This window comes from Podarcis pityusensis (genome assembly GCF_964106645.2).
Source record: "Podarcis pityusensis genome assembly, chromosome: 16".
Lineage (NCBI taxonomy): Eukaryota > Metazoa > Chordata > Lepidosauria > Squamata > Lacertidae > Podarcis > Podarcis pityusensis.
In genome coordinates, this window is record NC_138041.1 from 25,858,772 (window position 1) to 25,881,705 (window position 22,934).

Sequence of the window (22,934 nt, forward strand, 5' to 3'; positions counted from 1 at the left end):
AAATGAATTGGTAATTATTGGAATTTTACATAGTGCTCTATATACATACCTATTAAGACAGACCAGTAGCTCTGTTGCAGCTGCGTTGACTGAGGTGGAGATTTGTCTGAGGCCATTGAACTGAATGGATGGCAGAGGCAGGCAAGACTTGAGCTCTGACATTCACAGCTGGTGTCTTAGCTACTTATACAGCAAGTATCTTCCCTAGTTCAGGGAAGAGCACCAGTGGTGTAAGCTGTCCACCTATGATACTCCGAAGCAGTGCTACACAAAGTAAAAGGCCACTACAGTTTTATTTTTTTTATTTTTGTTTAATTGTTATTGCACACAGCAGAATGCATACAGCTGATTCATCATATCAGAAGGCACTTTCTGTTGCAAGAACATTTCCAACAACTGACAACAGGGCTGCAAGAAGTTGGTTGTAGAATTCTCTGTGGGGTTGTGCAGGTGACCCAACTATTGAATTCAGTCCTTTTAATATGAAACAAACTGCTTTTTTCTTTTTAAAAATGCTGCTGGTTTAGGAAAAATTAAAATAAATGCAGATTTAATAGATGGGGTTGAGAAGCCCATTTGCTATGCCCCTAAAGTCCATTAACAATGTGCATGTGGGGGGGGGGGTGTCTACACTTCTTATTAATGTTATACTGAAATCCTTTTGCTTAAGAAACTAGACTTGTCAAGGTTGTAAGAGATGGGTGTCAGGCCAGCCTCTCACATAACAAACTTAAAAAAGCTTCACATACAGAGCTGTCCGTTTCCTGGTTTTGAGGAGTTTCGATCCAGCTGCCTCTGAACGAACACCGATGCATTTTAGCTACTATGGTAAGATTGTATGACACTAGATGCTTGTTGATATCAGCTACGAACTTGTTTCAATTCTAGATTTCCTCCTACAGGTTTATAAATCAGGCAACAAGTTAAAACAATGCTGGCTCATTTTAATAACCTGACTTTGGCCAAGTGAAATGGAGACCCACCTTTTACACATCCATCTTATGCTGTAGACAGATTTCAAGTTTTTGAGGTCAATCCCAACAACACTGTGCTGAAGTTGAAACCTTTCCTCCCTTTGGTAAATAGAAAGCATTGTACCCTTTAAACTTCTACATCTGGCCTGGGCTTCTTGGAATAGCTGAACAAACAGACACAGAACGAGGCCAACTTCCTCAGAGGCACAGTATTTCTCCAGCAGTATTTCACTGAATATGGTATCCTTTAACGTTAGGTTAACTTACAGCCCAAGTGGAATTCTCTGCTACCACTAGAAGTGGAATTGACAAACAGAAAGTAAAATCCCAACAGAACACATTGATTAATGTATGAGATTGACCCTGACATTCATTTTAACAGTTGCAGTTAAGATTTACATAAATAAAAACAACTGGTTGATCAAAAACCAGGCATGAATTTCTTCCCAACTCCTTTGTTAGAAATACATTCAGTTGTAAATTGGGAGAATCCCACTCTGCACATGATAAAACCCACAATACGTCAGTAGATATAAAGCTTGCTACTAGATTAATGAGGCAGATGTTACTGCTCATGGGCTGAACAGTCCTTGAATTTCTCCATCCCCATGGACAACATAGCTAGAGTCCTTGTCCAGCAGCCAACTAGATTTAGCATGCCGGTGTGGGTTCAGAATATTTTTTTCTGTGACCATCATGGTCAAGAAGAGTTTTCCGACTTCCCTTTGCTGGGGCCCATGAATTCCAGTCCTTCAATGGGGATGTCTTTCTCCTTAATAGCTTTCTGGAAGAAGCAAAAAGGCAAGCATATTTTAATATTTACAAATATGGTCTAAAAAGTAACCAAATTATAAAAAAACACACAAAGCGCTGAATTCAGCATTCTCTGCCCACTAGTGCAAGGGTGAGAATTAATGCTCCACAACAGAAATCCAGAGCAACAGCTGTGCTAGCCGAAACTTGTTGCATGGCAGACACATTACCAACCACCTACCGTATTTTTCACCCTATAGGACGCACTTTTTCTCCTCCAAAAATGAAGGGGCGAATGCAGCCTTTTGCTGAAGCCTGGAGAGCAAGAGGTGTCGGTGCGCACCGATCCCTCTCGCTCTCCAGGCTTTGGGAAGCTATCCGCAAGCCTTGGGAGCCCGCGGGAGTTCCCGCTAGGCTCCCTAGGCTTGCGGAGAGCTGCCTGCGTCCCGAAGCCTGGGGCGCGCTGAGCTCAGCGCGCCCCAGGCTTCGCGCAGCTCTGCGCAAGCCATGGGAGCCTGGCACAACTTTGCGCTGGGCTCCCATGGCTTGCGCAGAGCTGCCTGCATCCCGAAGCCTGAGGCGCACTGAGCTCAGCGTGCCCCAGGCTTCGTGCAGCTCTGCAGAAGCCGTGGGAGCCCGGCGCGACTTCGCGCCAGGCTCCCATGGCTTGCGGAGAGCTGCCTGCATCCCTGCGGATAGCAGCCTGTTCTGGGGGCTGGGGAAGCTCGGGCTTCCCCAGCCCCGTGCCTGGGGGGAAATAAAAATTTCTTTCTTTATTTCCCCCCCAAAAAAACTAGGTGCGCCCTATGGGCCGGTGCGCCCTATGGGGTGAAAAATACGGTAATTTTGCATTCTCAAGTTCAACAGTGATCCACTGCTGCAAAACATTTCACCAGTGAAACTAGTATACTTATAAGTTACCTTAACTTAGAACTACATCTGATAAAGCCCCCAAATTCCGTATTATGCTTAGGACAGTGGTTTCCCTATTTGTACAGAGAGAATTGCAAAATTTGGGGGTAGAGGCAAAATTGTTCCCTATGTCTGAAGCTCCTTCCTAAAATTGTGTACACATTCCTAAAATGTCCCCGGATACATTCTGAGGGCACATGCAGGTCTGGGTCTGATCAGTGCCTGGAGGAGAGAATGTCTAGCACCTAAATGTGCACCACCGTGGGAGACATGGAGGAAGAAAAGTGGAATATAAAGAAATTTGCAAAGTATTTGCAAACGCATTCCTCATGCCTGGCTATTGTCTATGCTGGATTGTAAGCTTCCCGAGGTCAGGGATCCATCCATAGAACATTAAAAGCAAAAATATGGTAATAGCACTGTATAAACAGCAACAACTACACAAACAGCATTAAAGTGAGGACATATACTATTATAGCAATTGCTGTAATGACTATAACTTTCTCGTTCCCTTGCAAGACACCCACACAAACATGTTATTGCGTGGATTACCTATTACATTATTGCTTGTGTAAAAGCAAAACACAAAATGGCACTCGGAGAAAAAACAAAAGTTGTTCTCCTATAGTTCAACTTCTTTCCCTGCCAAAAAAACATAGGCTGCCACCCCTGTCATAAACTATGCTACCCAGATTGTGTGGGCAGAGACTTGTGACTCCTACACTGCAGGGGGTTGGAGTAGATGACCCTCGGGGTTCCTTCCAACTCTACAATTCTATGATTGTGACTTCCAGAGTTTTGTGTGATGTATGCATGTTGATCAGTTCTGCCTCCACCAACCAGTTGTTCTATTAGGGTCTGGGGGAGGGGGTAAGTGTACAATTATTGCAGCCTGAGCCGCTCACTAGAAGTTCCAGGGACTGATTTTGAGACCTGGTGAATATGTTGCCCTTTACTCAACCCTTCCTCTAAGGATCACAAAGCAGTGTACCCAACTCTCCTCCTCGCCCATTCCCCCACAATAATCCTGAGGGTGAGAGGTAGCAACTGGCCCAAGGAGCTTAATGACCAAATAGGGAATTTTGAACTTGGATCAACCCAGCCCTAGTCCAACCTAGATTGCGCTACTCTAGTGCCCTCCAGATGTTTTGGACTACAATTCTCATAAGCCCCAGTCACTTTACTTAATTGTCTCAATAGAAAAAAATTGTATTAAGACACAGGGAAAAAAAGATTAGAATCATATACCACAGAATGTGGAACTCGTAAAAAATAGACCAGGCTTGGCCAACCCGGTAGCCTCCAGAAGTCCTGGACCACAACTCCCATCAGCACGAGACAACAGTCCATAGTGCAGTCTTTGACAATCTGTCACCTTCCAGATGTTCGGGACAACTCCCACCAGCTGCAATTGGTGTGGCTGTAGTCCAAAACATCTGGAGACTACTCAAACTACTACCACATTTTTTCTACAGTGCAAAAGCAAGTATTTTTCTGTTCGTAAACACATGCTCCCCATTTTCTCTCTCTGCAACCCATGCAAAGTACCGTATTTTTCCGTGTATAAGATTAGGTTTTTTAACGAAAAAGTTAGGTGTGTCTTATACATGGGGGCATCTTATACACAGAAAAATATGGGCAGTATCTTGTCTGACTTCACTTAAAGGAAGACCTGCATGCCCTCCCCCACTGACCACCACCAAGCACACCCTGCCTGAGGTCCCCTAACAGAGATGAGAGCCACATCTTGCATTTAAAGAAGTATCATACCACTTTAAAGGACCATGACTTCCCCCAAAGAATCTTGGGAACTGTAGTTTGTCAAGGGTGCTGGGTTTTTTATTTTAAAATTTGCATTTCTACCCCACCTATTTCTCGAAGGAGCTCAAAGTGGTGCGCAGAATTCTCCCCTTCCTCATTTGATCCACACAACAACCCTATGAGATCGGTTAGGCTGAGAGGGAGTGACTGGCCTCAAGGTACATCCAATGACCTTCCTGACCCAATGGGGATTTGAACCTTGTTCTCCCAGGTCCTGGTAGTCTGATTTGCTAACCACTAAACCACGCTGACTCTCAGATTTGTTAAGAGACCACCGAATTCCCTTTCTGGAACGACAATTCCCAGAATGGCTTCACCATCACAGGGGACTCTGGGAATGGCAGCTACATGAGGCAAGCAGAAGCATCTCCTAACAGCCCGCAAGCACCCTGAACATACTGAGGTTTCTAGAGTTCTGAGCTGTGACCATCACAGTGTTATTGTAGCTTTTAAGCGGTTCAGATATGTGTTTTGAGAGCTGGCTAGGCGTTATGTTCAAGAGTGCTGGACTCATAGCTGACAACTTTTCGCTTTTTTTAAGGGAAATTTCCTTATTCCGAATAGGATTCCTCGCAAGAAAAGGGAAAAGTCGACAGCTATGGCTGGACTGGACCATCGAGCTTACTTGGGTGACCCTGAGGAAGTCCCAGCCTCGCAACCTCACCCAGAGGATTAAATGAGATTGGGGGGAGGCGACTATGTTCCAGCTCCTTAGAGGAAATAAAGCGAGACAGAGAGGCAAGAAACAGCGCTTTAAACGCGAGGTGCGGAAGCCTGAAGCGCAAGCCCCGCCGCCCCGACCTCTGCATGTGCTCAGAGGCGCCCTCTCTTGCCTGGACGCAGAGCTGGTAGCGCTTGAAGAGTTGGGCGCAGGGGTCTCCGCTGCCGTCGCCGCCCTCGCCCTTCAGGAACTTCTCGGCGAACCAGCGGTTGAAGCACTGGTCGTACTCCCGCTTCATCTCCGTGCAGGCCTCGCCGACGCTGTTCATGGCGACCGCAGCACCGACCCTCCAAGCGCGAACCCGGAAGTAAGCGCGACTTCCGCCTTTGGCGCACGGAAGCGGGGTTACGTGCCAACGCGCTTCCGGAGCGCCGGACCAGAGGAAGGCATGTGGGCTCGGCGGCTCGCCCGTGTCTTCCGCGCGGGGTTTTGCTCTCAGGCTGGCGTTCCTGAAGGGGGTCTCCCCGCGCCGCCTAGGGAAGCAGGGGCTCCCCGGGTGAGTAAAAGGCCCGGCGGCGCCGAAGCAGAGCTTGTCCCCAGAAATACGAGGTGACAGTCAGGAGGGAGTGCTTCTGAGCATGTGTAGAGGTCTTTTAAACAAAAACAAAAAACAGCAGTCACTGGTGGGCTCTTGGACATCTAGCCTAAGGGTTCTCAAATTGTAGTGATGACAGTGATGCATTAATTGCATTTGTTGGCCACCTTTCCTCCAAGGAGCTCAAGGTGATTTACAAGGTTCTTCCTATTATATAATTATCATGCAGCCATGGTTCAGTGACTATAGCAGCTGCATTGCATGCAGGATAGTTCAACCACCAATGGCATCTCCAGTTAGGGCTGGGTGAGTCTCCTTGTCTGAAACCCTGGAGAGTCATTGCCTGACAGTGTAAGCAATACTGAGCTAGACAGACCAAGGGTGTGTGAAGCCGCTTCCTATGTTCCATGTACATCACAGGGTGGAATACCTCAGGCCCTGGGGCCAATTGCGGGCTTCTGGATCTACCAGGTCCACAAGATTCTGCCCATGTCATGCCTCTCACAAGCTCTGCTTGAGTGCCTTTTCTGGCTGGAATATGCCACTGAACTGTGATCATGCCTCTTCCTTACCTGGATGGAGGATCAGATCAGAAGAATCAGCATCAGACATTAGCCACAGCAATAAAATAAAATGTACTGAAGATAGAGGTAAAAACTTAACTATACAAAATACATTTTGTATTACATCAATAATCAAATAATAGATCTTATTCTAATTGCCCCTGCTAAAAACCTAGCAGTTTTTGCTGTCAGCAGAACCTGGGTGGAGGGGGTGTGTATACATCATAACCTATGGCTTGTGCATGGTTGGAATGCACCCTTACTTTCTTTCCAGTAGGATTTATGTTCTCTGATATTCACTGTTTATATAAGTTAAATGCTGTCCTCTGTTCCAATTATTACTGAATTCAGGAAAGTTTGGCTTGTTTAAGTATTTCAGCTGTGTGGGTTTTAACAAGTTTATGCAATCGATACTGGAGTTCCAAACATGTATAAGTACTTGGAAGCAACAGAAAGAGCAACAAGTATATAAAGCCAAGAGAAACTGCAATACAAATTTCCTTCCAAATGTTATTTTTAAAGAAAAAAATGGATTTTCAGAAAGAAACAGATGTGATTCTGTACAAGTTGCTTTATGTTATCATTTACTGAGGACCTCTTTGCAGGATCTAATTGCATTACTTTTCCTCTTCCAGAATAAAAAAGTAACTTTGGAATTGCTTGATCACCTGGAGCGCCTGGCACTTGTCGATTTCCGCAATCAGGAAGGTGTGGAGCGTTTGGAAAAAGCCATTGAATTTGCTGAAAAACTCCATGCAGTTAATACAGATGGAGTAGAGCCGATGGATTCAGTACTGGAAGACAGGTAAGTATCAGGATCACTTGCATATCAGCTGTTAAAATTTTCCCTATTGGTCCAGCAGGGAAAGTCTTGAATTCTTCTGAAATTGGTACAGGATATTCCTGGGCTGTTTTTGTAAGAGTCTGTGAACACTTATTACTCATCATCATAACCAGAGAGTAAATAAACATCAGAGAAAGCATGTGTAGAAGATAGCCCATAAGGCTTGTTGTCACAAATCATGTTGATTGCTTTTGAAGTAAAGAATAACACTTGAATCCTTGGGGGAGGTCAGGTAGTGTAACCTGATCCTTAGGTGACAAGCATTGTGGTAAACTGCTTCAATTCTGTATTTATCCCGACTACCTCCACAATGTTGAATAATTACTTGTTCTCCTCAGATATCTGTACCTCAGGGAAGATGAAGTCACAGAAGGCAACTGTGCAGAGGAGCTACTGGAGAAAGCCAAGGAGACCATTGAAGACTATTTTGTAGCTCCACCAGGTATTATCTTGCATCAGATATGCAGTCAAGGCTTTGCTGTAGTTTTGGCATTTCTAGATTAAGAGCATGTGTTAGACAGAGTTTATTAACAATCACCTCCTAACTAACTTCAGTTAAATAATGACAATCTCCAATTCAGCTAATGTACAAGAGAGATTAAGAGCAAGTCTGTCTTTTAAGGTGGGGTCCTCCAAGCAACCCTGAATTATGCAAATAAACAGTTGAGTTTGCACAGCTTTTGATGTCCTGTGCAGTAATTTTGCTAGTACAGTGGTACCTCAGGTTACAGACTCCGCTAACCCAGAAATAGTACCTCGGGTTAAGAACTTTGCTTCAGGATGAGAACAGAAATTGTGTGGTGGTGGTGCGGCAGCAGAAGGAGGCCCCATTAGCTAAAGTGGTACCTCAGGTTAAGAATGGACCTCCAGAACAAATTAAGTTCTTAACCCGAGGTACCACTGTACTTGATTTGGATAAGCAACTGTGCAGGGTAGCCAACACAAGGACTAGATTTTAAAGCTGAGATTCCCAAGAAGCAGAACTCTGCATGCAGTATCTTATTGTTTTGTCTCCACCACCACCACCCCAGGCATGCATACCGTACACACCTAATTGTGGAATTACCAAGAAACAGAGTTGCTCCGATAACCCCTAAAGAAGCATTAGTCAGCCCATTTTGCTTAACCATCAGTAACTGAGGCATACATGTTTTATACCACTGCTAGTTTTACTATGTATTAGATGGTACAAATATTTACTCTGGGTGTAAGAGAGAATGGCTTACGCTGTCTAAGCAAACCTATACTAACAAGCACTTAATTCCAGCCAATTTTATTCTTTGTGTTAGGCAACATCCCTTTACCAGAGCTTGAAAACAGAAGTTTTCCGTGGAAAGAAGAGTCCTAGGCTCTACATCAGATGCCACAATAGATGCCACAACTTCTTCAGCAGCCAGCATCTACTCCATGAAGCTGCATGCAGGATAAACCTTCACCACATCCCTTGTGCAACTTGACCTTTCTCTCTGAAATGACTGCTGTTTCTGTACTGCTTAGGCCTAAGTTATTATTGACTCGGGCATTTTTAAATTGTGTATACAATCCAACAATGAGGGCAACAATCCAACCCAGAGTTAAGTGTCCTTAAACCTGCTTATTTCAATTGGCTTCGGATGTACCCAACACCATTTTTAGTTATGGCCAAAAGATTTTCACAACCATAACCCTTTCGCCTGTTCAAAAACAAAACACCCAAAACCAAACTTTCTACATCTAAAGGGGAAATGGTTTTAGAAAAATGATCGAGAAACCAGATAGCAGAATGTAGCAGATTTCTGAGCTCTGTATATTGAAAGGAGAGTGATCACAGCAAGGACTGATGTGTCATTGTCCAGTGTTCTGTGTCTGGATAAGCAGACTGACATATTTGGGGGAGCAGAATCCCAAGGCTATCCAGCTGTCAAAGGTGCCCAAGGATGGAGTGGTTGTCTGTGATGCGCTGAATGATACGAGATGAAAGAGGGGAGACACAGACTTCTGGCAGTTTCTTCCTATCCAGCCCGAGAGAGATTATGGGTTAGCTCACACCTCTCAAAACGTGGGAGAAGTATAGGTGTGATATTTAATGGTACCATAGATTCAGGGAACAAGTTGTATCAACAGATAGTTATACGCATAAAGGAATCACTATTTTAAAAAGCCATACACATAAAAACTTGTGAGAAGTAGACAACAGGCAACAGTAGACAATAGGATATATGTTTTCCTGGAAACATATGGCAGACCTTTGGAACAAGCATGTTGCTCAGTGGTAGTTGTGATACTATTCTAACAGAATGTTGCTGTAGAGTTAATTTATGAGATGGGCTCATGGTTGGGTACTTACAAAACCTATGAGAGCAGACTAGTAATATTTGGCTCAGAAGGGGAATCAAAAGGCACTGAAGCACATTATCCTCAACTATGCAGTATTTGTCATTTTCATATTGGCATATGAATTTCTGCTTCAGAAAAGGAAACTAGTTTTCAAGATACTGTTGAGCTGTATGTAATAAATAATTTGCTGATCTGAAGTGCATTTCCTCATCATTTTGACCTGTTTATGTATAACATATGCAGTCTGACCTTTTATTTATATAGAAATCCCATGGACACCGGTAAAGGTAAAGGGACCCCTGACCATTTGGTCTAGTCATGACCGACTCTGGGGTTGCGGCGCTCATCTCACTTTATTGGCCGAGGGAGCCGCCGTACAGCTTCCGGGTCGTGTGGCCAGCATGACTAAGCCACTTCTGGTGAACCAAAGCAGCGAACAGAAACGCCGGTTACCTTCCGACCAGAGCAGTACCTATTTATCTACTTGCACTTTGACGTGCTTTCAAACTGCTAGGTAGGCAGGAGCTGGGACCGAGCAACGGGAGCTCACCCCGTCGCGGGGATTCGAACCACCAACCTTCTGATCGGCAAGTCCTAGGTTCTGTGGTTTAACCCACAGCGCCACCCGCATCCCATGGACACCGGTAGCACAACTCTATTGTATGCATGGATTGGATTGCAGCCTTAACATGATACAGCACACTTAATAGTTTAACTTAGCTCCAAACCTGAGGTTAGGCCTTCTTTACAGCTGTTACAAGGCTTAACAAATATTATCCAGGCCAGCACTTAAATAAACTATCACATAATCGGAGAATGCTTTCTCTGTGGTTGCAGGCAAGATAGAAAAGTCAGCCTCTAAGCATGCAATAGTGTCTTTGCCAGGAAGACCCTCTAGGCTTGAGGCAAATACAACTTCATAGGTATGAAATGGAACATCTCTTGTTTTACATGTCAACTACTACAAAACATTAATTTCAAAGGTTTACAAGTCAAGTAGCAATGGGGCTTTAATACAGCTTTATTAACTGAATTTATATTCCACCCTTCCTCTCAAAGGAGCAAATGCTTGCACTGCATTTTGATTTTATGTATTTTGTATGTATTTTAGATTTCATGTGAACTGCCCTGAGACCTTCGGGTATTGGGTGGTATAGAAATGAAATTAATAATAATTGGGCAGATTTAGTAGTTGGCTAGATGCACAGGAAATACCCCTCTGTGTTTGTCAAGTCTTTGGCCAGAGAAGGAACCTATCCCATTAGTTGTGCTCTGGTGCTGTGCTTCCTATTCCAGCAGCCCCTTCACTAATTCTGCTGCCTTGCCTGTTATCTTTCTTTGATGTTGCCTCATAATAATTTTATTCTTTATACCCTGCCCATCTGGTTTCCCCAGCCACTCTGGGCGGCTTGCAACACATATAAAAACATAGTAAAACATCACACATTAAAAACTTCCCAATAGAGTTGCCTTTAGAAGTCTTCTAAAAGCTGTGTTGTTCTTTATCTCAACATCTGATGGGAGGGTGTTCCACAGGGAGGGCACCACTGCTGAGAAGGCCCTCTACCCAATTCCCTGTAACTTTGCTCCTCAGTGAGGGAATTGCCAGAAGGTCCTTGGAGCTGGACGATAGGGCGTATGGAGCCAAGGCTGTTTAGGGCTTTGTAGATCATCACCTTGTGCTCAGAAACGTACTGGGGGTCATGAAGTTACAGAGGCCTCTAGAAAAGGCCCTTAAAACTGGGACTTCATAACCAATTTATGTCATGTGCATTTGGCATGTGAAGTACTACGAGGTCTGTTCTTCCAGTTGTGGACAGTCACTGCTATTCCATCATCCATACTGGAGCTTGACTGAATGCACCTGTGCTGTATTTTTCTGTTCCACCCATCTCCCCAATTTTTCTAATCTGGCAGGTGCACAAGTACTTCTGTAGCTTTTTTTGTGGTGGGAGGGAGAGAAAACCCAGGAAGTGCACGAGAGCAAATGTTATCAGCTTTAGTTATGTTTTACAAAGGGCAAAACAGAAGATTGTGGGCTTTTCATAGGGACAATTGTAGTTTTTAAAATTTTAATTAATACTCCGGTGTTTTGCAAGAGTGATATTTACTTGACATGTAACAGAGAAGTATAAGAGGAGTTCTGCTATAAAGTTCTATTGGTTTTATTTAAAAGTCCAATGTGTGCAATTGCAATTTGGGTCTCCAAGATAGATCCACATGTGTCCTCTGCTGAAATGGTTTCAGACATGCCTACTGCATGTGGCAGTCAGTGGAAATAGGCAGGCTCATGTCATTTTTGCTGCCAGAAATGAAACAGCTAGGCTACATTCAGATGAGGAGCAAACGGAAGTAGGGGTGTGGCAATCGGGAACATTCACTAGAGAATAACAGATGTGACAAACTCCCCCCACATGCCGCAAGCACGTTTCCACTCCAGTGGTCACTGTGGATGATTAATGGGTTATATTCACTTATCAGTTTTTATCCGGATTGTTTGTGAACACGTATGGGCTGGCATTTTTATGAAAACAATGTGTAGATGCTGCAAAAAAAAATATGTGTAAGCAACCCCAATTCCACAATGCACTCTCCATCTGAAAGCACTCAGGATTATTATATCTGAGCAACTTTTAAATTATATTACTGTAATGTAAATATTCTGTTGATTTTTTCCCCCACTACAATACCCGGTTTGACCAGTAGGCTTTGATAAACCCAGGAACAGAAAGGAATTTAAAAGCTGTATTTTACACCAGCTTCCCACCTGCACAAAAAGACAGTCACCCACTGATGAGTTACAGAAACATTTAAGTATATTTCAAAACAACACAACAGGCTGAGCCATACAGGTTGCTCCACTGCTTTACAGCACCTTCCTGCAGACAACCATTAACGAATACTAGTTCTCAAGCTCATATCCCTTCGTTCAGAAGGAGAAACAAAAACAATGTACATTTTCCAAACAAAAGAAGTTCAAGTGGCAATGTTTTATAGTATTTCATTACCGACACTTCCCTAGTAAAAACTGTAAGTCATAAAAAAAGATTTTATTGAATAAGAAAGGGGGGGGGGAAACAAGGCTTCCTACGAAAGACTATATCCATCCATTTTGGAATGTAAACTCTGAGCAGAAATAAAGAGCTCAGTTCACATTTTTAGAAGTCCCTGTTGGGTGCAATCAGTATGGCCTGAAGGGAGAAGAGTAGCGTGGCGATCCCCTGCTTTGGTATGGAGAATCGCGACTCCTTGAACCAGAACGGGAGCGCGAGTAGCCATAGCTGATGCTTCTTTCAGGACAAACTCTGATATAGGATGTTTCACCCTGGAATTTAAAACAGAGAAAACCCAAACATTGGCATAACATCCTGTGGTCAACGTTATGAATGAATGAATGCCAAAAATGAAGATCAGGAACCAATGCACAAGTGGCTCGAGGCTGGAGATAGCTTTTTTTCCATATATACGTAAGTAGGAGTCCATCTACTGCTGCTGCCTTGGGCCAGCTCTGATCTGGCCCTTGAGGGTCTACAGACGAAGGGCATGTGTTACATAACAGCTAGTACGGTGCAGGTATTAGTAAGGCAAACACAGCCATGTTCTGTCCTCATCTAACTAAGAAGGGCGAAGATGTCGATAGTTTCCAACTTTTAACTGCCAGAGGGAAAGAGATGTAATCTAGTGGAGTCCTTCAGCATAGTTGGGAGATGCCTTGGTGAACTGTCTCACCAGCTCATCTTAATTTAATTGTATCTCAGCAGCTCAGGTTCTGAAGGGAAATCCCACAGCAAGCAGCCTCCAGCTGTGACAGAGGGGGTGGTTGCAGCAGATGGAAGAAGGTGGTTGCAAGAGAGGTAGCAATGCCCCAAGACTGGGGGGAAAAAACTGGTTTATGGCAGAGACATCATGAGACCACCATAGGAAGAGGTTCCATGCATAGGTGGGAATGACTGCTATTGTAACCACTATGGTTACTCATCAGCATCTCTGGGGAGAAGCGTTGCAGTTTGTGGATGCAAGCTCTGGCTGCCAAGGCAAAGGTGAGCTAAGCTTATTCAACAGCCAACCACTAGCAATCTCTGTTCAACTCTTGGTCTGTTAAAGGGAGAATGGCAAAGCAAGTCAACTCGACTTACCTAGAAGCAGACAGAGGCAAGTAAATCCAAATGCTTAGTTTTTTCAATGTAACTTAGGAATGAACCCCAGAAAACCTGGCCTTGGCTGTCAGGGCTCACACCACGCCATCATGGGGCAGGTTTCACAAGGCCTTGACCACTCTTTTAAGCTGGATTCCTAACATGCTACAAGGATTACTATTAGCCACCAATTCCGAGACTATTGCTAGACTGTGCCCCCGGAGCCTCTTGAGAGCATCACAACAGGACACGTTAACGCATGTTCCTCCATGACTGGCACAACGCACATGCTCTTCACCCACAGGCAGGGACCCACCTCATGAGATCGGAATTTGGTGTCATCCAGTTTACGCAGTGCGTATTCCATGTCTTCCTTGCGGAGAAACTCAACCACCCCCATTCCATCTTTCTGTACATCTGCATAACATACATCACCAGCTTCACGCATATGATCCTTCAGGTCCTGCCAGCTGCCTGATGGAGGAAGCCCTGAGCAGTGAGAACACAAAACATAAGAGACTACGTAAAGAGATGGCACTTGCGGCTTAGGCTGGGCCGGAAAAAGCTGCACACCCTGGAATGGTCCCTCCAGTGGGTCTGAGACTCCATCCACCACTTCCACAGACTTCCTGCTTATTAAGGATCCAAAGAACAGCAGTTAAGTTCCATTCCTGAGTAGATGAGCCTTTCATTGTCAGCAAGGTGGTCCCCTAGGTAGGATTCAGAGTTCTGGGCTTTGAAAGGAATCCTCCTCCTGTTGGTCCAAGGTAAACTTAACATCACCCCTAACTCTGCCTGGGCAGCTTGTACTCCACATACGACTTAAGTTACTCAGGATCAGATTCCCATCCAAGAATGATAGTCCCCTTCTAACAGTATGAGTTTTGATTCCAATTTGGGTCCTTGGGCAGCGAAGCAAGGATACCTGTGTTTAACTATCAGCATGATCATTAAGTAAAGGCAAAGGTAAGTGGCTCCCCTGTTCCACATCGCATTCTGGAGACACTAGAACACTGCTGCTCCTAGCAGTTTTCAAGAACGCTTCACAATACTCTCTAGCAATGCACGTTCTCCCATTCATGCCAAACGTCAAAGAGATTCCTCCAGATATCCTCCCTGCCCTCCCAGGCTTCTGTGGTTCTGGGGTTCAATACTTTTGTTTTCAGGTCCTGATGCAAAGCTGAGGAGATTGCAATTCAGTAGTTTCCTCACAGGGAGCAATCACATTTTTAGCCAGGATGCCACAGTACCATGCAGAGAAGCACCAAGATAGGTCACTGTACTTTATTTAAGCAGTACATGGGAATAAACATGTTTTTAAAAAAATGAGTTTTGTTTTAAGTGGACCATTCCATAAAACTGGTCAGGGAGTGCTGAGTTTTCTCCAGAGATTTGATCGCCATGGCAAAACCTCCAAAATACATCCACTTCTCTCCAGTAAGAGGTATTTTCCACCTGTCTCTCCCAACTCACTAAACAAGACACCTACTTCAGATATGGCAAGGTTCCTCTGAGGGATCCACAAGGTTATTAACTGAGGGATCTAATTCAGGTTATTTTCTCTCATAATAAGCAGAAATACTGCACAGCAGCAGCAGCTCAGGCAGCTCTTTAATGCTCATTTTTTTGTCTCAGAGAATCATTTGCTTTTATGAGACCCAGTCCTCCTGGCCCTGCACACTACAAGGATCTTCTTCTTTCCCTTCACCCTCCCAGTTGCCCATTTCCAAGTCCATTGAGTTCATGCCTGCCTACAGGTGGAGATGAGATTTATCTTTTGCTCACCATTCATTCACGAAGTTGAACTCCAAAAGCAAATTAAAATAGGCTTCCTCCGTTAATTGAACCAGAAAGCTGTCTTCTCCTCTCGCAGCTCTGAAAAAACTCCTTCACAGGAACAGTTTTCTTATTAAAGAAGAAACCCTGTATTATGGAAGCAAGGTGCTCCTTCTCCCCAATATAACAAAACATGTGGCATGGCATCAGGATGGCTCCCAGCCAGTATGAAGTATGGAAGGCAACATACCTGAAACAAGGACTCGGAATTCGGAACGCCGTGAAGGAGGGCCATTCCTCCCACGAGGCCCCCCACCAAAGCCTCCACCCCGTCCTCTGGAAGGTTTGGGAAACTCAACGCGTAGGCGACAGTGACCATAATCATAGCCATTCCTCCCATAAACTGCATCTTCTGCATCTCTGTGAACAAATAATATATGCATGAATTTAGCATTGCCCAGACAGCACAGGAAAGGTATGAAAACAAGAGAAGAGTCTTTTGGCACCTTACAGACTAACACATTTTGTTGCTCCTTAAGGTGCAGAGATACTTTGCTGTGTTTATTGCAATAGATTAACCCTCTGGAAAATGAGCAGTCCTAGGAACTATTGTACTTTTGAAACTTAAATATAGAACTATTTAGATATAGTAGGCTGGAAAGAGTGGAGAGGTTCCCAGTTTCTAAGCTGGAAGATGTTAGCACTTGACATTTATGAGCGATAAAGTTGTTTCTAGCTTTGGACAAAAGTCGCAGGATGAAACATACTGACTGGACACAGTATTCACCATCAGGATGCAAAATGTTGCAAACAATAAAAAGAATTCAGAACATTCATGCCTTACACTTACAACAACAGTTAGCATATCATAGCACCAGGGAGTTCCTATTTATTTTCCGAACGTCAATTACTATGTTGACTTGCTAGTCTCCCTGGAGTAAAATCAAGAAGGTGGCAATCAGGTTAAAAAACATTAGTGCCCAAGGCACCTTTGCTCCAGCTGTTTCAAAAAGCCATTGTCAGTTACGCAAAGAAGGCAACTTTCAAGAGATACAACAAAATGAAGAAGCTTCTCTGTATGCTTATGATCAACAAGAATGCCATCAGCAGACTACTTTCTACAGATCAATTAGCAATGTTCCAAACACTACTTTAGAAACCCCTACAGCCTGCTTCTTTATGCCAGCATATTTTTTGTAGTTAATCTTCATCCCTGATGTGGTAACCCAAAAAAGCCCTTCACTACACGACTTAAGGGGTCGTGGTTGTGACTTTTGTGTAACTGGACTAATTTCTGATGCAGCCCAATCCTCCATTCCTCAGATTAAGGATTAATGGTCTGCTGTCAGACATATATGCTGTGGTGTTGAGCTACACATTGCATAAACTTCTATATTTGAAGAAAATTACTACGACATACTAACAAGAATTTGCCAGAATCAGAACAGTACATATTTGTAAAGCAGATTTAATATATACATGATCAACAGTTCTGCAAAAATGAAGCAAACACCCCTTTCCATAGGATTTATTGATGTTTTAAAATATTATATATTGCATTTTGTTGTTATATTTAATATGAACCATATTGTGAAGATTTTTATTCTTGAAAAGCAGTACAAAAATTAATGAATTAAAAATTAATTCATAAACATAAAGGCTCCATTCCAGGATTTGTCAAGAAAGAAAGGAAGGAAGGAAGGAAGGAAGGAAGGAAGGAAGGAGACTGGCAACCTACTAAAGATGCAGTGGTCTTTACATCATCTAGATCTCTGACTGTATAATATTAACAGCAGATGAGACATTCCACAGTCCATTTTACTACTCCCTCGCCCCCGAATAATCATTTATGAATTGGGAAAAGGCACCATCTTATCCTCCATCTTGTTTCTGTGCGTGTTTTTAAATATAATTATTTTTTTAAAAAAACAACACATCACCTTGAATTAGGCAAGATTTGTATCCTGAAAGGCAGAATATAAATAAACTGAACCCAAGGTGTGGTTTGAAGCAGAGGTGGGGAAACTGTGGCTCCTCCACTGCTGTTTGTTATTGGACAGTCCCAGTTGCAAGCCCCAGCAGCCAGGGATGGTGGGAGTTGTAGTCCAACAATATCTGGAGGGCCACAGTTCCCCACTCCTGAACTAGTGGCTGGTATTCTTGCAAAGAATATTGGTCTAGGTGCATCTGATCCACCTATGTTCAGGAAGGGTCATACCTCAGAGGCAGAACACCCGATTTGTACGCAGAGGATCCCTAGTTCAATCCTTTACATATCCAGTACTGTATGTCCTGTCTGAATACCTGGAGAGCTGCTGCCAATCTATACAGGCCAGAGCTGAGAAACCCTTTTCACATGAAGAGCCACATACCCTGCTGAACAACTTTTCATGTGCCAGATGCAAAAGTAGACACGCAGCAAGTTACCTTCCGACAGCTGGCCATCTCTACACAAACTAGTCCAACAACATGGGGTTTGGTGAAGGCTGTAGGCTGCATTGGATACAATGCAGGGTCTGCTCATTGCTTAGATGGGAGGCTGCCTGAGAAAACACTACCAGGTGTATAGGGCGGTATATAAATCCCAATAATAATAATAGTAATAATAATAATAATGTATGCCACCTTGGCTTCCATTAAGGAAGTGAGGTGGGAAATAAACATAATACATTTCATACAGATTATTTTAGGATTGTAGGCAACTGAGTTCTACTTAGGGAAAGTCCATTGAAACTGATAGACCCAATGCTAATCACGCCTATCAATTTTAATGGATTGTATCCATTGTCAAACTCAATAGCAGACCCACTGAAACTGATGGACCCCATACAAGTTATGTCTGTTAATTTTAATGGGTTGCATCTTAGTGCTACTCAAGAATAGCAGACCCACTGAAATTAATGGACTGTAGGGCAGTCTTAATTTTGTAACTAAGTTGTTTTAAGCTGTTTTTAATACTGTTTCAATTGCTGGAACCTTAGGGGGAAGGGTGGGTAATGACAATGTGATTCGGTATTTGAATGATTGGTATTAGTTGTATTACAAATTGGTTGTATTATAATTGTATTATAAATTGGTATTGTTATTATGAGGCTTTCATTGGATTGTAATTGAAAACTAATAAAAATTATTATCATAAAGAAGATAATGTGCCACTGTAAGGCAATGTTTATTTTTATTTGTGTAGCCGAAACCATTCCAAAACAAAACATCTATCAGTTTTCCGCAGATCATATCCAATGTCAATCCTACTCAATAGTACTCGAGACCTGCTGAAATGAACGCGAACTATCTTGGGGCTCATCCATTTCAACGGGTCTACTCTCTGGAGCATGGGCGAATGCTGTATAGCAACCCCCCTATATCATTAATATAAATAATAATAATCTGAAAACCATCTGGGTGGGTGGATGCAGGTGGGTTTGATTCCCTCCCCCTCTTTCTTTTTCCTTTCTCCTCCTGTGAAGAGGCTGCATCCTAATATTTTAATGTTGTATCTTAATCTTTTAAATTGTATTTTAATCAACTTGTTTTTATTATTGGTTGTTAGCCGCCCTGAGCCTGGTCTTGGCTGAGGAAGGCGGGGTATAAATAAAATTTTTTTATTATTATTATTATTATAGCAGAAAGCCAGCATGTGACGTGCCAAAAAGAACCAAATAAAAATAAATTTAAAAAAGGCGGGAAAGAAGGAGGAGGAGAAGGGGGTGAGGCGGGGCTTGCACCTCACCCTGCCAGCAAGATGGAGAGCCCCACATTCACAAAATGCCAAAAATTGGGGTTGGGGGGGCTCCCCATCCTCCTCCCCCCACCCTCCAGGCATGCTTGGGAAACCCCCCATTCCCGAATATGAGAGATTATTGGGGGGGTTCTCTACATCTCCCGCCTGAGGGAACCCGGGAACCCACCCGCCCCGCTCCCCGTCACCCACCGGGGGTCCTCGAAGCGGACGAAGGCGAAGGGGGCGAGCCCGCGCTTGCTCTTCAGCTCGATGTCGCGGATGCGGCCGTACTTGTAGAAAAGCTCCTCCAGGTCCTTCTCGCGCACGTCGGCCGGCAGGTTGCCCACGTAGATGCGGCCGTCGCCGCCGCCGCCGCTCCCGCCTCCCCGGCCGCCCCCTCCGGACATGCCGGCCCCGCCGCCTCCGTAGTCCATCATATCCCGGCCCCAGCCCCCAGACATCCTTCCGAGTCCCTCACAGGCCGCTGCAAACGCCTCCGGGGCCTAGAGCCAGCCAGCCAAGTCAGTCAGGCGATTCGGCCTCGGCCGCCGCCCCCTCAGGCCTTCACACGCCGCAAGGAGCAACGTGACGGAGGACAAAAAATGAGGAGCGCGGAGGGGGGGGGGAAACCGCAGCTTAAAGGGGAGGAGGAGGAGAGAGGCGACGCGCCACCGAGAAGAGATGGGGAAGTGGGGTGGGGGGGAAGGAACGGCTCCTATGCAAACCCTCACTCCGAGGGAGGGAGGGAGGGGGGAGCGCGAAAGAGCCAGCGGATGCGCATGCGGCGGCGGCTGCAGTCTGCGCATGCTCGGGTTTTGTCGGCCAAGGGTGCCTCCAGCGGGGCGGGCGGGGATATTTGAGCGGATGCGCGCAGTTCAATAGCGTGATGCCACTTGTCAGGGCTTCAGGCCCCAAAGGATCCTGGGAGGTGTAGTTTGTTAAAGGTGCTGGAAGCTGTTAAGAAATAACCATCGATGCCAGACTGGCTGCAGCTCTTGAGAGTTCGCTGGAAAGAGAAGGATTGGCCGTTAAACCTCTCTGAAAGGCCCCATTAGCTAAAAAGTGGTTCTTCAGGTTAAGAACAGTTTCAGGATAAGAACGGACCTCCAGAACGAATATAATAATAATAATAATTTATTTATACCCCGCCCATCTGGCTGGGTTTCCCCAGCCATTCTGGGCGGCTTCCAATAAAACACTAAAATACAATAACCTATTAAACATTAAAAGCTTCCCTAAACAAGGCTGCCTTAACCCGAGGTACCACTGTATTGTGGGCATCCTCTATCTCAAGAGTGCGCCTCTGGGGATAGCAGCACCAAAGTAACCTCCAGGCACAAGCTTGGGCAGTCTGTATGGGGGTACTGGATGCCCCGACAAGACCCACCCCCTCCCGCCTCGCTGATGTGGTCTAAAGGAAGTCAGAGTAATATGTTTCAGCACCTTTAACAAACTACACTTCCCAGGATTCTTTGGGGGAAGCCATGACTTCTTAAAAGCGGTATCACAGTACCTTCCTGTGCATGGAAAGCCAGCTTAGCTATCACACTTGGTGTCTGCATTGTCCATCACTGATTTTGTTATGTACTGAAGTTCTCATCCTGGGCCAGCAGGGGGATACTGTAGATAGTTTTCACTCAGGTCCACATATGCAAATAAGGAATTGAAAGTGATGTTCAGTGATTGGATAGTTACAGAAAGTTGTTACTGTTGCCTTGTAGTTGAGCTCTATATAAGCAGGTTGGCTGAACCCTTCAGTTCAGTTCAGGCCTGTGAGTAAACAAGAGCTGTTTGAAGAATTGCTGTGTCGTCTGATACGTTCACTCACAACTTAACAGATTTATTACTGGACTTTTGTCTTCCTTTCTGCCCACCCATCAGCAAAACCACATTAAGGAAAAGGCTGTTTCAGTGAGAGACATAGGAACAGCTGTCCAAACATTTGGGCCTGAGTTTTTGAGTTTTATTTTCCTCTTCCCTCCTTGCTCTTTTTCTCGTGTGTTGTATTTTTGATTTTTTATTAGAATGTAAGCCTGCAGGTAAATAGTGTCTTGTCTTTATTTCATGTAAGCCGCTCTGGGAGCCTTTTGGGGCTGAAAAGTGGAGTACAAATACTCTAAATAAAAAAATAAAATAAAAAGGCAAGCCTGTAGTGCATGCACGCACGCGCCCCTTTGGGGCCTAGTGTGTTGCACATTTCCAAGAAGGATGCCTGCTAATGAGCTGCCCTTAAGTGACACAATTGAAATCTCAAGACAGAGTAGAACATCCATGATCAAAACTAAAAATTTCCAGCAACACTTGCTTCAGGCCCTGTTGGGGATGCTTTCTGATATTTACACAATCCTGTTTATCCAGCAAATCTGGTTGAAGCATCGGTAGACAGCATTTACTCAAGGCAGGTAAGATCAAAGTGGCCCCCATAAGCAACCTTTTAAATATGTTCCAACTTGATTTTAGCTTTTATTGCTGATTTACCTGCCTTGTTATTTTTTAATGTTATATGTTTTGTTTGGACTCAAATTTTATGAATGTGAAGCTTTGCCTCTATAGGCATCATTTTAAAATTACTTTCGCTGAACCACATTTGCCACTTTTACAATTCATTGTGCTGCAGCTGGGGATGGGCAGTAGATCAAGCATCTGCTTTGCATGCATGACTGCTGGGAGGAATGCAGCAATAAGAAATGCCATGGTGCATCTGTCCCAGCAAAACCAGACGCCTTCATCTGTTCCAGCTGCAACAAAACATGTCTCTCCTCTATCCATTTCTACAGCCACAGTAGGCATTGTAAATCTCTAACAGTTTGACTTCAGTCCCAAAGGCGCACTCTTTCATTGTTTCCTGAGACAGATGGATGCCCACCAGCTGACCCTTGACTTCAGAGCACTGAACAGAATTAATCTGTTACCAACAGAGATTGTTGGTATTTGCTTGATTGCACAGTTAAACTATTGGACTTGCTCCAGCAGGAGACAGTGATGACCACTTTGATGGCTTTAAGAGAGGATTAGACAAATTCATGGCTACGTTCTGCTTCCAAAGCTGGAGACAGTAATGCTTCTGAATACCACTTGCTAGAAACTGCAGACAGGCAGAGTGCTCATGAGCTCAGGACTTGCTTGCCAGTTTCCCATAATGGGCATGTTATGAGAAAAAACTGCTCCTTTTCCATTATGGGGTACCCAAGAGCCCATAGAGTCCTTTTGTAGGTTCTCTATCGGTAGGAGAAAATAACAGAGACCAACCGGAGAATATTGAGAAGCAAAGCAGCAAGTAAGCCTGATCTTTATTAAAGCTGTTGCAACAGGGTGCTCCCCAACACACACAAGGCGGGGGGAGGGACCCTAAGTCATGCGTGCAAGTTCTTATATAGACATTTTAAATTGCCTGCCCTGGAGTCCAAGACCACCCCCAGAAACATCATACATACATCACAGAAAGAGCGGACTACCACAGAAATCTGAGGGCATTGTTTTTTTCTCTTGTCTGCTAGGTTGCTTGACTGAATTACCTGGGCATCCTGGCCACTCTTTTGTTACTCAACTCCTGAATCCAGGTCACAGGTCACAGGCTCACATACTATTCATATCTTAAATGTGACCTTAAGACAGGATTTGTGAGAGAGACAATGGGGAGATTTCCCATTTCCGTCGACCTTGCAGAGAAATATTTGAGGTCATTTTGGGAGAGAAAAAAATGGTTTCAGGACTTTTCTGTGGGTTTCAGACATGTGGTTTACATATTTGTATGTGTTTGCTTGGTACATTTATGAACATCTATTTTATATATATATAAGACCTTAAAATTCTTATAACAGGCATCTGTTGGACCACTGTGAGAACAGGATGCTGGATTAGA

General features: G+C 44.3%; 3 protein-coding genes across 3 annotated transcripts; 1 reads left to right on the forward strand and 2 right to left on the reverse strand.

Moving 5' to 3' along the window:
• Window positions 1-285: 285 nt before the first annotated feature.
• TRIAP1 (TP53 regulated inhibitor of apoptosis 1) lies at window positions 286-5,504 on the reverse strand. The gene is made up of 2 exons (XM_080986552.1): window positions 5,294-5,504; window positions 286-1,758 (listed from the first exon to the last, which is right to left on the reverse strand). The coding sequence occupies exons 1-2, from the start codon at window positions 5,447-5,449 to the stop codon at window positions 1,675-1,677; spliced, it is 240 nt and encodes a 79-aa protein (XP_080842678.1). The 5' UTR covers window positions 5,450-5,504; the 3' UTR covers window positions 286-1,674.
• GATC (glutamyl-tRNA amidotransferase subunit C) lies at window positions 5,301-12,511 on the forward strand. The gene is made up of 4 exons (XM_080986554.1): window positions 5,301-5,677; window positions 6,915-7,084; window positions 7,462-7,565; window positions 8,413-12,511. Exons 1-4 carry the CDS (start codon window positions 5,570-5,572, stop codon window positions 8,469-8,471), a joined length of 441 nt encoding a protein of 146 aa, XP_080842680.1. The 5' UTR covers window positions 5,301-5,569; the 3' UTR covers window positions 8,472-12,511.
• On the reverse strand, window positions 12,469-19,856 carry SRSF9 (serine and arginine rich splicing factor 9). The gene is made up of 4 exons (XM_080986489.1): window positions 19,283-19,856; window positions 15,602-15,771; window positions 13,892-14,064; window positions 12,469-12,764 (listed from the first exon to the last, which is right to left on the reverse strand). Exons 1-4 carry the CDS (start codon window positions 19,531-19,533, stop codon window positions 12,621-12,623), a joined length of 738 nt encoding a protein of 245 aa, XP_080842615.1. The 5' UTR covers window positions 19,534-19,856; the 3' UTR covers window positions 12,469-12,620.
• Window positions 19,857-22,934: the final 3,078 nt, after the last annotated feature.

What these genes read in the sequence shown, in the direction of transcription:
- TRIAP1 (XM_080986552.1), bottom strand. Translation starts at nt 5,449, where the DNA reads ATGAACAGCGTCGGCGAGGCCTGCACGGAGATGAAGCGGGAGTACGAC. An exon ending in GCTACCAGCTCTGCGTCCAG is followed by an intron (nt 1,759 to 5,293) that starts GCAAGAGAGGGC and finishes TGCTTCTTCCAG; the next exon opens with AAAGCTATTAAGGAGAAAGA.
- SRSF9 (XM_080986489.1), bottom strand. Translation starts at nt 19,533, where the DNA reads ATGTCTGGGGGCTGGGGCCGGGATATGATGGACTACGGAGGCGGCGGG. An exon ending in GTCCGCTTCGAGGACCCCCG is followed by an intron (nt 15,772 to 19,282) that starts GTGGGTGACGGG and finishes ATTTGTTCACAG; the next exon opens with AGATGCAGAAGATGCAGTTT. An exon ending in ATTCCGAGTCCTTGTTTCAG is followed by an intron (nt 14,065 to 15,601) that starts GTATGTTGCCTT and finishes CTCACTGCTCAG; the next exon opens with GGCTTCCTCCATCAGGCAGC.
- GATC (XM_080986554.1), top strand. Translation starts at nt 5,570, where the DNA reads ATGTGGGCTCGGCGGCTCGCCCGTGTCTTCCGCGCGGGGTTTTGCTCT. An exon ending in GGGAAGCAGGGGCTCCCCGG is followed by an intron (nt 5,678 to 6,914) that starts GTGAGTAAAAGG and finishes TTCCTCTTCCAG; the next exon opens with AATAAAAAAGTAACTTTGGA. An exon ending in GATTCAGTACTGGAAGACAG is followed by an intron (nt 7,085 to 7,461) that starts GTAAGTATCAGG and finishes TGTTCTCCTCAG; the next exon opens with ATATCTGTACCTCAGGGAAG.